The sequence below is a fragment of the Rhinatrema bivittatum genome, chromosome 1 (assembly GCF_901001135.1).
Source record: "Rhinatrema bivittatum chromosome 1, aRhiBiv1.1, whole genome shotgun sequence".
In the NCBI taxonomy this organism is placed as follows: Eukaryota; Metazoa; Chordata; class Amphibia; order Gymnophiona; family Rhinatrematidae; genus Rhinatrema; species Rhinatrema bivittatum.
The window spans coordinates 748282098-748297796 of NC_042615.1; the positions used below are offsets into that span (position 1 = coordinate 748282098).

Consider the following 15699-nt stretch of genomic DNA (forward strand, 5'->3'; position numbering starts at 1 on the left):
AACTTCAACCATATCACTGAGTAGTGGTGCAGCAGACTTGTGTTTGAATCAGGTGTCTAAGGAGGGTTTTTATGTGATATGGAAGTATACTGAAGCCTGAGGAGGGAGGGATGATCCCTCCAAACCTTAGAGTGGCATATGCTGAAGAGACACTTCTGGACCATGGGCTGGCAGATGTACCTGAACAACTCAGACAACGCTGACTTGGAGGGTATAATTAAAAAAAAAAAAAAAAAAAAGGCAAGTATTGGTGAGAAAAATTCTTAAAAGGTACTTTCAAATTAATAAATGTTATAAATTTAAATAGACTTAATATAACAGATTACTCAGAAATACACAGAATTAGATAAGTGATAAACTGTGAAATTTAAACTTTTCATAATTATATCAAATACCATACATAAGGGGGCCAGCCCAATAGCTCAAGCCACAGTGCTGTGGTACAGGGCATTCAACATAAGTGATGTGCTGAGATTCTGAAAGCGAAGGAAGATGGTTGCTATTACTTTGGCTACCTCTTTTAGTCTACCAGCCAGTGAAGTTGAATATGCATCTCAAAGGAGGCCAGCTTTCTGTCATGTGGACCTGTGAAGGTTCCCCAAGCTACCTATCATAAGATCCTTTTATCCAGACTTCAAGCGATTGGTTTACAAAATACAGTACTTAATTGGTTTAATAGTTATCTCTCTAATCGTCACTGTCAAGTAAATTTTAAAGGTAAATCTTCACAATTTTTCACCCAAAATACCGGGGTTCCACAAGGGTCTTCCTTGTCACCGTTACTGTTCAATATCTATTTGTGTAACATATTAGCTGCATTGGATATCCAATATAAAATCTATGCAGACGATATCCAACTTTATGTTCCCTATAAATCCTCCTGGGCTGAGACCGTTTCCTTTTGTAAACTTTATGTAAAGACAATTGAGCAATGGCTAAGCCATAGCCGGCTTAAGCTTAATATCAAAAAAAACAGAATTGCTTTTTTTAAGCATGACTGACAATCCTGCAAATTGTCCACCATCATCGATCATGCTAGGTAACGAGTTTATTGAAGTTAAAAAAAGTAGCTCGCAACCTTGGAATACAACTAGATACTAATTTATCTTTAACACAACATGTTTCTTATTTAGTAAAGAATTCTTTCTTTAAACTACATACTTTAAAAAGATTAAAACCATTATTATTCAAATCTGACTTTCAAACGGTCCTCCAGTCTATCATTTTTGCTGGTTTGGACTATTGCAACAGTCTTTTTTTGGGTTTGCCTGACTCCACTCTAAAACCCCTACAGCAGATTCAAAACTCAGTGGCTCGATTATTGACAGGCTCACCTATGAGACATCATATCTCTCCCATTTTATGTAATTTACATTGGCTTCCTATTAAATTTCGTGTGAAATATAAAGTATTATCTTTAATTCACTCTTTAATACATGATCCGGAATCAACTTGGCTCTGCACTACAATACGACTACACAAGCCAACTAGACATCTCAGATCGGAGAATAAATACTTGCTTGATGTTCCCTCAGTTAGGCTGGCGAGATTAAATATAACAAGAGAGAGAGCTTTTTCGGTGGCAGGCTCTTTGTTATGGAATTCAATTCCCAATACTTTAAGGCAAATTACCAACCACAAAGAATTTAAGAAGGCAGTAAAAACGTATCTTTTTAAGATAGCCTTCGGAGAACAACCCGGAAGGATTGGTTAACTCCTAAGAGTCACACCATCTGCCTGTTAGTCAACAGTCTAAGGTGCATACTTGCAAAATAATGACGAAATTTTTATTTTATTTTTACTTTAAAATTTCTGACTGTATCTTTTTGTGGTAAAAATAGTATAGTTACTTTTAGAATTAGGGTTTATAAATATACTTTGTATTTTTTTTCTTATCGTTTTTTAAATTTTTTTATTCTATTTTACTAATTTTCTACACAATATGGGCGGATTTTAAATGCCCTGTGCCGGCGCGCCTATTTTGCATAGGCCTCCGGCGCGCGCAGAGCCCCGGGACGCGCGTAAGTCCCGGGGCTTTCTAAAAGGGGCAGGGAGGGGCGTGTCAGGGGCGTTCCCGAAATGACGCGGTGTTTCGGGGGCGTGCGGCGGTGTTTTGGGGGTGGGCCCGGGGGCGTGGCGCCAGCCCGGGGGAGTGGTCGAGGCCTCCGGACCAGCCCCCGGGTTGGGTGATGGCGCGCCAGTAGCCCGCTGGTGTGCGCAGATTTACGCCTGCTGAAAGCAGGCGTAAATCTGCCAACAAAGGTAAGGGGGGGGTTTAGATAGGGCCGGGGGGGTGGGTTAGGTAGGGGAAGGGAGGGGAAGGTGGGGGGAGGGCGAAGGAAAGTTCCCTCCTAGGCCGCTCCGAAATCGGAGCGGCCTCGGAGGGAACAGGCAGCGCGCGCTGGGCTCGGCGCGTGCAGGTTGCACAAATGTGCACCCCCTTGCGCGTGCCGACCCCGGATTTTATAAGATACGCGCGGCTACGCGCGTATCTTATAAAATCCAGCGTACTTTTGTTCGCGCCTGGTGCGCGAACAAAAGTACGCGATCGCGCAATTTTTTTAAATCTACCCCTATTTGTTTTAGTTGATTTATGTTTAATTATTTATATTTTTTTATTTTGTTTTTGTTGGAATTGTTGTGAACCGTTTTGGTCAAACTGTGTTTGTGAAAGACGGTATAGAAATATTTTTAAATAAATAAATAGAAAGGGAGAGTGGTGGTAGCGACAACAGAAGGGAAAAGAGAGAAATATAGTACCACTTGTACATACATTAAATAAAATTATGAATTGGATGTAATATGCAGCAGAAGCAGTGTACATCACTGTTTTCCAATCTGCAAAAGTCCAAGGCACACCTACATTAACAGAAATTTTGTGTAGCATACCAGCCTTCACGGAGCAGGCAATGTGGACATTTAGTCCACATTGCCTGCTCCGTGATTTAGTCAGTCCTGCCCCTGGATTTAGTCAGTATATGTGAATTCCCAGCTCTGCATCTGCATGGCTCCTTTAGCATTCGGGATTGAAGTCAAAATTGCATTTGTAGATGATTAGGGACCTTCATTTTCAGTTTTTATTTTTTTATATTTTTCCCGGGAATATATCAGGGCTTCTTCTGACATGAAAAAAAAAAACCAGGAGAAAATCAGTGGAAAAATGTGGCTCATTATTTTCTGGGTAAATATTGGAGTTTGTTAGCGGGCAGAAGACAGGATAATAAAACAGTACTGAGCAGATTCTCTCACTCAGCAGCATCCCTATCTCTCCCCACACCCCTGAGAATTTCCTTCTTCCCCAGCATTCCTCCTTACTAGTGTGGCTCTAGGCTTCTCTTCTCTCTTTCAGCAGCGTGCTTACTTAGGCTCCTGCCCTCTGCCTCCCAGGAAGTGCTTCAGGTGGAAATGGCCCGCTTCAAATATTGCATTGGCAGCACCAAATAGCAGGCACCTTGGCTGCCTGGGGAGAGAGGGAGGCGGGACTTGAAATGCCATATCAGTGGCACTGGTGGGCGAGCGCTGTGACTGGTGAGTAGCAGAACATGAAACGCTGCAGGTGCTTTGGCCTGTACTGACTTCCAGCACTTGCTGGAGGCCTTTAGACACTGCATCTGCAGTTCGGAAGCTGCTCTTTAATCATCCTAAAATTAAGGTAAAATTAGTTTTACACAGATTGTCATTTTTGGAAAATCCGGGATTTTATGGGTGAAAATCAGTTGAAACTGAAATCGAAGGTCTCTATGGATGATGCACAGCTTCAGTACCTATTTTAGTAACATTTCCTTGCACTTCAATCACAGTTTACCTCTCTTGCAATATAAAGAGAATTCTTGCCTTAGAGCCGCTTCCTCTCTCTTTCTCTGCTGGTTCCTATTTTGTCCGCTCTCGGCTGTCTTTTTAACATGAACAAATTGCCCACCTGCTCCTGCCCCCAGCTCCTCATCACATACAGATTCCTCTCTTTATCCCATCCCCTTCAGTTCCTTGCTGTGAACAGACCTTTCCATCCTAGACTCCAGCTCCCTCTATATGTGCAAAAAAATAAAAAATAAATATGTACAATGCAGTGCAATTGCAGGCAACTGGCTCAGCTCCTCCACTGCTGAGGATAGTTTACAGTTGTGAAACAAAGTAATAAAATAGATTATAGGACCAAATCTCTGTTGATTTGTATTGACACAAGTGACATCACACACACTATTAATCCTATTAAATTTCAAAGTAATATTAAAAGTAACATTTCAAGCGGCGCACCGCAAAACCGCGCACGCCTACGGGGTGCATGTGGCTTTGCCCGGCTTAGCCCGGATTAGTTTGGGTTAGTTTGTGAAGGCTAATAGATTTTAATATTTCCGTTTAAATTATTATTTCTTGTGATAGCTGTCCCACTAAGAGGCGAATCTTAGGCTTGATAACGTGGAAGGGTATCTCTGGATATATTCTTTGTATATTTAATCTTTTTAGTACAATATGCCTCATAAACGTAAAGCCAAGGTGAGAGTATACCCAGTAGAACAATCACGTTCGCTACAACAAAGATTTATTCCTGAGTATGCTGTTTCAACATCAATTTAGGGCTTGGCAAATCCCATAGGTGGGAATGTGGGAGAAACACAAGTTTCACCAGGGGAAATATCACTAAGCCCACCCCTACCTCATCAGCTGATTATAGTTTCCCCACAAACTCCTTCGAATGTTGCTGGAGTAGGAGGAGAAATTCTCACTCCATTACCCCAGCATGCTGGGAACATTGAGGGTAGTTTAGAGAAAGCTAGGTCTTCGACTCCAGATTTTAAATTAAATCTGGATGAAGGAAACAGCATCCTAGCGGGGATTGGAGAAAAATCAGCTGTAACATTAGATTCTTTGGCAGATCTAATGAAAAGATTGGCATATAACATTCAAGAACAATCAAAGATATTACAGCATGTGTCTAATAAACTGGATTCTGTTACTCAAGATCATCAATGGATCCTTTCGGATTTTATTTTTATTTATTTATTTCGGGTTTTTATATACCGGCATTCGAGAACGCAGTCCCATCATGCTGGTTCACATAAAACAGGGGTGCATCGTAAACATAAACTAAAAACAATGGTGCGGAAAATGCAGTTACATATAACAGGGTGATTAGAACTTGGCTGGGAAAGAAGAGAAAGGACAGGTTATTAATTCAAACATGTAAACATGGATCAGTGCATACAGATTATTTCTTTGGAAGGGGAAGTTAGAGGTTTAAAAGATCTTACCACTACTATTACTTGTGAAAGATCTGCCACTTTGAGGAAAATAGAGTACTTAGAAAATACAGTAAAACATTTGACTATTAGGTTATTAAATTTCCCTAAATTAAGAGAGGAAAATTTATTGACAACTTTTTTTTTTTTTTTAATTCTTTATTTGTGAATTTTTTTCAATATAATTACAAGAATAAACCTTGACTGAAATTACAGAAATTATTATAACATGAAATAATATAATTACCATTAGCATATATATTCATATCCAATGGATACATCAACAATAATTTTCTTTGTTTTTCATAGGCAAAAAAAGGGGGGAGGAGAACCAAAGGAAAGAATAGAGAAGTACATCATTGAAATAATATTCACTTAACTATTGGTATCTCTCTATATATTGACTCCGAGCATTTTAACTTAGGCCCTTCCATCCAAAAACTTTCTCAATTGGTCTGGCATAAAGAAAACATATATATTTCCAGCAAATTTTACAATACACCTACAAGGAAAACGGAGAGCAAAGCTAGCCCCTTTGGCCAAGACCTCCGGGCGCATAGCTAAGAATAATCTCCTTCGTTGTTGGGTGGGGCGTGATAGGTCAGGATAAACCCTCACAACCCCTCCCATGAAAACATCATTAATATTTTGAAAAAAAGCTTTCATCAAAAAATTTCTTTCTGTTTCAGTATAAAATTGAACAAACAGTGTGGCCCTTTCCGTGATTTCCAATTCCGAATTCTCCAAATATTGTGTCAAATTATTGGAAGTCTCTCTTTCTCCTCCAACGGAACTTTGTAAACTACTCCTTAAAAAGAAGAGTTTTTTAACAGTCGGAACTTTTGCAGCTTCAATCTTGAGTGTTTCCATGGCAAAACGCTTGAAAGTCACCAAAACAGGCTCACCCATTACTTTGGGGAAATTAACCAATCTTGCATTGGAACAACGTAAATAATTTTCAACAGACTCCAGTCTCCTTTGTGATGTTATACAATCCTTCATAATTAAGGCATTTTGGGACTGTGTCTGATTTACTTTAGTAGTTAAATCTTGGATGCAATTTGTATGGTTTTGGATCAACAAAACATGTTCTTTTTTAACAGATTCAACTTTTGATTCAAATTTGCCAAGCAATTGAGATTGAGTGTTCAGAGTACGAGCCATGGTAGCCATTAATTCCCAAATGGCTTCCAGTGTTATAACTGCTGGCTTCTCAAACTCCAAGGGACTTAGAATGTTTCCTCCCAATTCCCCCAGTGGAGCCTCTCTTGATATTCTTTGAGATTCCTCACTGCCCGCATTAACCGAAGTCTCCTCGGGCCTTTCACATACCTCCAACAACTGGGGGAGGGGAAGTCCTGCTCCGTATGGAGGAGTAGATCCCTCTCGTTGTTCACCCGCAGCTGGTGTTGCTTCCGGGGTTACAATTCCACTGCTCGAACGAAGGGGAGAGCTACTCAGCAGGCCTCGGGGTGCTGGTGGGCTCAAGGTGATCTCGCCAGGTGATAGTACCGCTTCTCCCGGTTCCACCACAGCGGCGCTTGAATTCCCCACCACCGGAGATACCGACGCGAACTCAGTAATGTATCGTTGCCCCGCAGGACTGGGTAGGCTTGAGGGATAAACTCTTACCCTTCCTTTGCGCTTGTGAGGCATATTAAGAAAATTAAACCTCTTCGGAAAATTTTTTAAACAGGAAAGTTGTAAGCGCAGTGCGGAGCAACTCGGTTCAGCGTCTGCTGGCGGCTATTGACAACTTTTAAAAAATATTTGGAAAAAAATTTAAAAATTTCCTCTGAAAAAATTCCTGTTATAAAGAAAATAATTCAATTACCTTATAAGCAAAATGAAGTAAAAAATACTGAATCTAAGCAACCTATAGATTTCCAGAATTTAACCCAATATTTGGAAGAAACACAGGATGAGATTTTGGATCGGATTACTTTTAGTAACATTTCAGACCCAATAGGAAATGAATCTGGTTATGCAGGCATATTTTAAAAAACATGAGTATTGAATTCTTAGGAGGTAAGGTCAGGGTGACCTTGCCAGAAGTACTCAGATTAGACGCAAAGCTTTTCTTTCTTTAAAGCCTAGCGTCATGGCATTGGGAGCAACTATGGTTGTAAAATACCCATGTACATGTGTAACAAAACAACAGGGAAATGTTTTTATTTTCTTTGAGGTATCTCAATTGCAAGATTTGCTGAATGCTAGGATGCAGATATCTATTAAAGATGGAGGTGTAAGTAATTAGTATTTTGTTGAAACTTTCATGAATATCCAAATTATTCTACTATAATGTTTTTCAAAAAAAAAAAATTTTTTTTTTCCTCACTTACAAATTTCTTCCTCTTGGAATTGCCTCTATGATGTCTAGTTTTTGAACAAATATGTTTACTTCTTATTTGTAAGTTGTGTAATTAAAATGTATGTTCAAAACTTTAATATTTCATTTTGCAAAGTTGATTCTTACTTTGTAATAGTTTTGAAAAACTAATAAATAAAAAAATAAAAAAGTAACATTTCAGTTGATACATAGCAATTATTACTGGTTATACTGATGAAGTATCACATCATGCACAGAGGTATAATTTTCTTTTAAGCACTGCTCTGCGCTTAGATAGAGTTAGACCAGGGGTGAGAGAACATTTTGAGCTACTACCCCCTTTCCAGTCAAGCAATTGATTGAGGCCCAATTTATCAGAGACCTGTGACAGAGCATTTTTTGTGGCTGGTCCAACTTTATGGAATAGTCTTCTGGACCATCTCCGTACAGTTTAATGTATGAAAACATTAAAAAAAAAATGCTAAAGTTTCCTATTCCAACTATTTAGCATTTGAAGAACGAGTATTTACTACATTCTGTTATTCAAATATCTGTTATGCTAATTGTTAGAATCATAAAACATTTAAAAAGACTATTATGTATGTTTTTACTGTAAACTATGACCTTTGCCTTAGCGGTATATAACATTTTAAAAATAAATTATGTATATGAAGGGTATCCACCAGGTGTCCATACTGCCAGCTAGTGCCTCAAAGGCCCTGTTTTGTTTCTCTTCAAATTGAGAAGAGTAAGCTCAGACAGACAGGCAGACAGGCACACACACACACACACACACACTTCATAGACAGACAGACAGACACACACACAAACACTTCATAGACACACAGAGATGCACAGCTAAGCTGTGGCATGCTTACAATGATGTCACTACATACCGAATGTGCCTTCCCTCCTGAGCTTGCAGCCAGCCAGTGGGATCCCATTCAGGATTGTTAAGGCCGTGCACCCCCCCCCCCCCCAATCCGGTTTGCTGACCCCTCAGTAAGACCATGTCTGATCATGCAACTGTAAATGTCCAATTTGTCTAAGTCCCAGATCCATTAATCTAATAAATCCACAATCTGGAGTCTAAAGCTCATTGCCCCAAACTCTCCTGCTTCCAGTGTTGCTATCTGGTCACGTTCCTTGCATGTGTTGATGGGAAATTAGAAAGGGGATGTTAAGGAAGGGTTTCATAATAGGGTTTCACATCGGGGTTGCCGTAATTTTCAGTTTTCTTGTCTGCGCACTTGTGCGCAGTGTCTAGAGTTCAGCCCTCATGTTTTCATTCCAAATGCTGAGTCAGAAGTTATTAAATAACCCATTAGAACAGAGCTTTCCAAACTGTGTGTCGGGACACGTTAGTGTGTCGCCTGCAGTGTGCAGGTGTGTCGCGCAAGCCCGGTCAACTCTGATGCGAGTTTGGGCTTTTTTTTCCCTAGAGATTCACGTTTTTTTTTCAGTTTATGGGTTGCTTATTATTGGGTGATTTTTGCTGTCAATCGCGTTTTTTTGGGGGGCTTGGTGGGTGGAACGAACCCAGCCATCCTTGCATTGGCTGCTGCTGCCGATGAGGCCTGGCCATGAGGAGTACTGACTGCAAGCAGCAGTGTCTGGTGATCATGGAAGGGAGTGAAGCACTTAACTGGCAACAATCAAAAAGACGAGGTACATGAGTGTGGGGGCCAGACATGTGCTGGGGGGATAGAGATGAGTGAGTGGGGGGGCAAACGTGCTGGGGGGACAGACATGTGCTTGAGGGGGAGAGATATGAGTGTGTGGGGGCCAGACATGTGCTGGGGGGAGGAGAGAGATGAGTGTGTGGGGGACAGACAATTTGTTTTATTATTGTTTCTCATAAATTATAACAATAACATGAATCTTGGAATATATATTTTTAATATAAATTTAAGGTTTTCATGAGATAGGTTGTGTCGTGAAACATTTTATTTATGTATATATTTAAGGAAACATATATAAATTGTTGAAATATGTTTCGTTCATTTAACCTTTAACCTCTGGTTTACTAGTAGACTGAATTACCGTGTCGTGAAATTATGTTTGTCTAAAAAGTGTGTCACCAACATGAAAAGTTTGGAAAGCTCTGCATTAGAATAAATTGAATTTTTTAAATTTGCGTTTTATCTTACACAGCTTCACTAGTAGCTTTAAGGTGAGTTATATTTAGGTAGAGAATAGAGTCCCCACAGGGCTACAGTCTAAGGGGTAAATATTTATTTATTGGTAAGGTTTTATATACTGTCATTTAGAAAAATTCCATCACAACGGTTTACAAGGTAACTGATTAAAATAATAAAACCCTCTCGTAGAAAGACATGGAAAGGTATAAAATAATCATGAAAAATACAATAAAACAAAGCAGATAATAAAAGCTTACATAAAAGAAATTTAAGCAATTCAATCTCTGAGCGTCTAGTTAGATGGATAGATATATCCGGCTAACTTAACTGGGATATTCAGCAGTGCAGCCAGACTGCTGAATGTACCCGGATAAGTTAGCCAGATGTTTGGTATCTGGCTAACTTTAGACCTGCCCTTTGGCATGTCTAGAGTTAGCCATTTAAGTAAACCGGCTAACTTAACCGACTAACTCTGCTTCTTCCGCCCCAGGATTGCACCTAATTTACCTGGCTAATTTCTAGCCAGATAATTTGTTGTTCAGCTAGAACTTAGATGGATAAGCCTTTTAAATATGCAGCTAAGCCATTTAGAGGGATAACTTTCCCGTTTTCTATCTAAATGGCTTTTGAATATGTATCCCTAAATTTTTACCATAAGAAATGTAGGGTGACGTGACTTGTCCATGATGACAAGGTGCATCGGCTGGATTTGAATACTGGCTTTCTCAGGTCATGGCCTGCTTCTCTAACCACTTGGCTACTCCTTTGTATTTTAGGGATCTTCTGTATGATTCTCATTATAGTTTTTAAGATTCATATGTATGATTATTAACACTATGTGATAAAGTGACTTTGTCAGCTAGCAAAAAAATAAAACTTTTTTTGTATCTTTTAGGTTCCCCAGAAGGTTTCAAATGTGTAACACACAATTTGGAGACATGGATCTGTTCCTGGGATGCTTCGCCCAACACAAGCCTTAAAACTGTCTATGAAGTGTGCTCTAAGTAAGTAATTTTAGTATCAAATGATTGAAAGGTCGATTAATGACAAGGTAATTTGACAATATTTTGCCATATTTTAACATTTATAAAAATCTTTAAAAATTGCCACAAACCCTTTTTCTTTCAAGAAGCAGAGCTATATCTTATCACACTTTATAGAGTATAATGTGTGTAACTTAAGTGCATTTTTGCTGGCTAACTTAGGAAGGCGGTTATAAAATTGAAATTTTCAAATAGCCTGCCTAAACTAGGCAGCAGAAGCATGCATGTTGAACCAGTTTTCAAAGTGAATTTGCACGCATGATTCCCCTTTGAAAATTATCCCAGAAAACCTGCCTGCTTAGAATTACATTTCTATACAGTGTGCATGTATACTTTACAATCCAAAAGTAAGCGTGTAAGTCCAGACCCCAGACCTACACATGAACATGAACAGGCAGTACACGGGCAAGTTTTAACAAGACCATTAGGTAAAACACTATTTTACTCACTGAAATATTTTTGAAAATGTCATCTTTAATTTATTTTTTTATTTATTTGCCAAGATCATAATGGTTCTCTGGTCAACAGATTTGATGTGAATCACAATCCTTCTCCTCAGCCCTTGATTTATTTTAAGTTAAGTGCTAATGACTAAAGGCCTGATTCATCAAGGTATTTTCCCATAAATACAGAATGAGAGAACCTTGATGAATCTAGCCCTAAGTCCTAAAGGGTAATTGTTGCTGATTTTAGTTAGTTTGGACATCGCTTTCAGTTTCCTGACTATTTAAATCAGTGATGTGTGAGGAACATGCTGACAAGGCTACTGACTGATAGCCCTGGTTTACTGTGGTACAGCTTCTCCAAATGCTTTGGTGTTTCTCTGGCAGGTTTGCATATAATTTTAGATGTGCACAAAGCCAATTGTTTAATGAGAAATTTTGAGTTAAATATTTAACATTTACTCTTTGTGTAAATCTGGTTCTTTCCTCTTTTTTTTTCCTTGCCTTCTCCCTCTCCCCTCCTCTTGCCTTTATCTCAACAGTTTCTCTCTTCCCCTCCTTCCCAAAAGTGCCTCTTTTCTCAGTTGGTTGCCACAGTTCGCCATTTATCCACTTTACCCTTTGCCCACCCTACTTCCCTATTTGTGCTGGAGTCAGAGGTTTCTGTTTCATATGTGAGCGAGGTGTTGCAGGCAGTAGCTCCCTGCGAGAATATGGCATTTATAGTGCATGCTCCATGGCTTGCACAGGAAAGGAAATGTAGCGACATACCACAAATTATAGTGGTGGAGAAACTGGCCATTGGCCCACACCAGGCAGAGGAGGTGTCCAGCAGCCTGCAAATGGATGTGCTGTTTTTCTTTAGTTTTTTTTTTTTATTCTTTATTTATAACTTTTCTAATACATACAGTATTTAAAGCATTTAGGAAACATGTTATATCACATTAGAAATCAAATTATTACAAAGAAAATAACATAGTAGAAAGAAAATAATTGTAATGGGTTAAACCAATTCTCAATACAATTTTTTTTTCTCCGGGGGCAATTACTCAGAGGAGTCTTTAGGAAATTAAAAAGAGGAATAAGCTTAACCTGATAACGGTGCTGTTTTTATCCTAACAACCTGGGTCCCTATGGTACAATATGAGCAGAAAATGAATCTAGGTAAACTCTCAGCTGTTCGGGAGAAAAAAATATATAGGTATCACTCTCTTTCTTTATAATGCACTTACAGGGATATCATAATATAAATGTGGCCCCCAAAGATATTGCTTCCTGTCTCATACTCAAGAAACCCTTAAGTCTTTCCTGAGTGACCTTTGAAATATCGGAACATAGGAACCTTACTACCATAGAATAAGGAGGAGGAATAGCCTAGTAGTTAGAGCAGTGGGCTACGAACCAGGAGACCAGGGTTCAAGTCCTGCTGTTGCTCCTTGTGACCTTGGGCAAGTCACTTTACCCTCCATTGCCTCAGGTTACAAACTTAGGGCCTCATTTTCCAAGCACTTTACCGCGTGCGATAAATTCGCAAATCGCGTTAACAGCTGTTAACGCGATTTGCGAATGCAAATTAGTAATTTGGTATTCAGGGGCAGAGTTGGGGCGGCGCATATGTAAAGCGGGAACCTGTTTATCGTGTGCGGCTGCTATCGCGGCTAATAACTACAACCCTCAAATTTGCGTTATGGACTGCGCTACAGACCAGAAAAGGATTATCGCGGTCCACGATAGTTAGAGAGAGAGAGAGCGCCTTACTATAATGCCTATGCCCTAGACAGGTATTTTAATCCCTATGGGAGGGCCACCTACTAACTCGGGGTGGGGATTAGGTATCAGCGTCGGGGGTTGGAGGGCCACTTTCGCATTGCACATGAGACCTACGGAAAGAACAGTGGTCTCTAGTGAAGATTTGCTGGCCGTCGGAGTGAGGAAACTCACTCCAAGAGGAGATTTGGGCAACGTTCTCTCCACCTAGCTTGTTGTTGCCCAGGTAGAGTGTCCAGGTCTCATGTGGAATGCGAAAGTGGCCCCCAACCCCCGACGCTGATACCTAATCCCCACCCCGAGTTAGTAGGTGGCCCTCCCATAGGGATTAAAATATCTCTCTCTCTCTCTCTCCTGAAACGGGCTGTCTGGAACTATGACTGGCCTCATTTGCATTGGTAACGCCCCCTAATGTGTTACCAATGTGAAATTGAAAATGAGGCCCTTAGATTGTAAGCTCTCAGGGGATAGGGAAATATCTACAGTACCTGAATGTAAACTGATATGATATCTCAGATCAAATGTTGCTATATAAAAATAAATAAATGTTTAAAGTAACAAGACATTAATTTACTAATGTCTTGTTCCATTATTAGCGACACCAGAAAAGCAGAACATTCTATAATTTCTATAGCTGAAGATTCCAAAAATGTAGTTAGGTTCTGAAAATCAATTGGAGGTACTGCTGAATCATTTATACGATTTTGAGCATTATTAACAGGCAAAAAATAGATCTTATTTATCAAAGGAAACTGTGATTCAGTCAATTGAAGTATTTCAGTAAGGTATCTTTTGAAGGTAACTATCTGCAGTTCTCCAATAACTCTTGGAAAGCTTATTAACCTCAAGTTCAGGGGATGATTCCAGTTTTCTATCATTTCTAAACGTCGAGATAGGGCCGCTCTATCTTTAATGGTTGCTACATTAAAATTCTTTATTTGTAGAATATCTGATTCTACTTTTGCTACGGATGTCTGAAACTGTGATAGTGTTCTCTTGCACTTGTATTTTTTGATTCACTTGAGAGGAAAGTAAGTCCAATTTACAGTTACATTCCCTTACAGCCACCGTGAGTCCAGCTGTTAATTCCCACAAGGATTCCAGGGTTATGACTGCTGGCCTTGCCGGGACTTCAGGGCGCTCACCTGATGTTAAGGGGTTAATTTCAGAGGACGCTGGAACTGTTGAACTGGCGGGAGTTGTAACATCTTCCCCTGCTGATTCTCCTCTGCTTCCTGGTTAAGCCAACTTCAAAGACGAATCCTCCTGCAGTCCCGTGCCGCTGACCTTATCAATCTGCAACTCCTGCAGGGCGTCTGGGGTCGACGTACCTCTGGCTGCCGGCGATCGAATGTCGGGAGGGGCTGAGGGACACCTCCGCCCCAGGTGAAGTTGCCTCTCCTGGGGGGGGGGGGGGGGTGTCAGAGTTTCAGTGAGGTTTCTGGGTCTTATATAATTGGATTAGGATGGGGTGAATGCAGCTGGATGGGAGGGAGCAGATATGGAAGGCTAAGGTGGGGGTACAAGGCAGTTATGAGTAGAATAAAAGTTATGACTATCAATGTAAAGGGCTTAAACTCCCCCTTTAAATGCCAGATGTTTAGGGAGCTTGACTGATTGCAAGCTATGGTGGCGTCCGTTCAGAAGACACACTTATGTCGCAGGGATGAACAGGTGTTAACTTCCGCTAAATTACCATACCAGTTTTTGGCAGCATCCATGGTCCATAGTAGATATTGTGGGGTGGGGATATTATTTGCATGGCACGCAGTAGTTCAAGTTTCTGTTATCAAGACCCTAATGGTCAATTTATAATTCTAAATGCCAATATAAATGGTAACAGCTATATACTAGTGAACGTATACTGCCCGAACGCAGCTCAGAAAATTATTTTGGATGAGATAAACAGTAGGCTGGGGGATTACACTGAGGACAGTATTATTGTTGCAGGAGATTTCAATATTACAATTTCACCTTTGCTAGATACCTCCAAGGGTTATGGGGGAGGGGAGAATAAAGATAGAATATCCCTAAAGAATTTAATGAAAAAATGGCAGTTGGTAGATGTATGGCGTCTCCTATTTCCTGCAAGCAGAAATTATTCCTTCTATTCACACCCTCACTCCTCATACTCAAGGACTGATCTCTTTTTGTATCTAAAGATCTAATATCCTGCACTTTAAGAACAGACATAAAGTATTATGTGGTCGGACCATGCTCCTGTATGGTGGAAGATCTCCCCCGACAATAAAGATATGGACAAAATATTCTGGAAGAAAAATATGTAAGACAGATCAGGAAGGAAATAGAGGAATATATATCCATTATGATTAAACAGACAGAAGATTCTTCCCCAGTGTCTGAATGGGAGGGCCTTAAAGTAGTTACCAAGGGCCATTTGATAGGGTCGGGCTCTTTCCTTAAAAAAAGAAAAAGACAGGAGAAGGAAGATTCTAGTGCAGGAGCTTCAAGCTTTGGAGCAGCAACATCAGAGATCAGACATAACCATTTACTTAGAACAAAAAAGGAAGGAGCTAAAACAGCTAGACATAGATAAAATAGCTTATCAGCTTGATTTTTTAAAACAGCAATACTATGGGCAGGGTAACAAAATCAGCAAATGCTGGCGAACAGGTTGAAAACTAAGCAATTAAAAATGCAAATCTACCACATTGAGGACAAAGATGGGAATATGTTATATGAAGTCAGGGCAATACGAAACCGGTTTACTCAATTTTA

The 15699-nt window shown here is 40.0% G+C and overlaps 1 protein-coding gene across 5 annotated transcripts in view; it reads left to right on the top strand.

Moving 5' to 3' along the window:
• Positions 1–15699, top strand: part of LIFR (LIF receptor subunit alpha) — a 358981-nt gene that overhangs the window by 190396 nt on the left and 152886 nt on the right. For all 5 annotated transcript variants that reach the window (XM_029578437.1, XM_029578428.1, XM_029578458.1 and 2 more), the window contains exon 3: positions 10603–10711. In XM_029578437.1, the coding sequence (XP_029434297.1) occupies positions 10603–10711 (109 nt within the window). The remainder of the gene's footprint in view (positions 1–10602; positions 10712–15699) is intronic.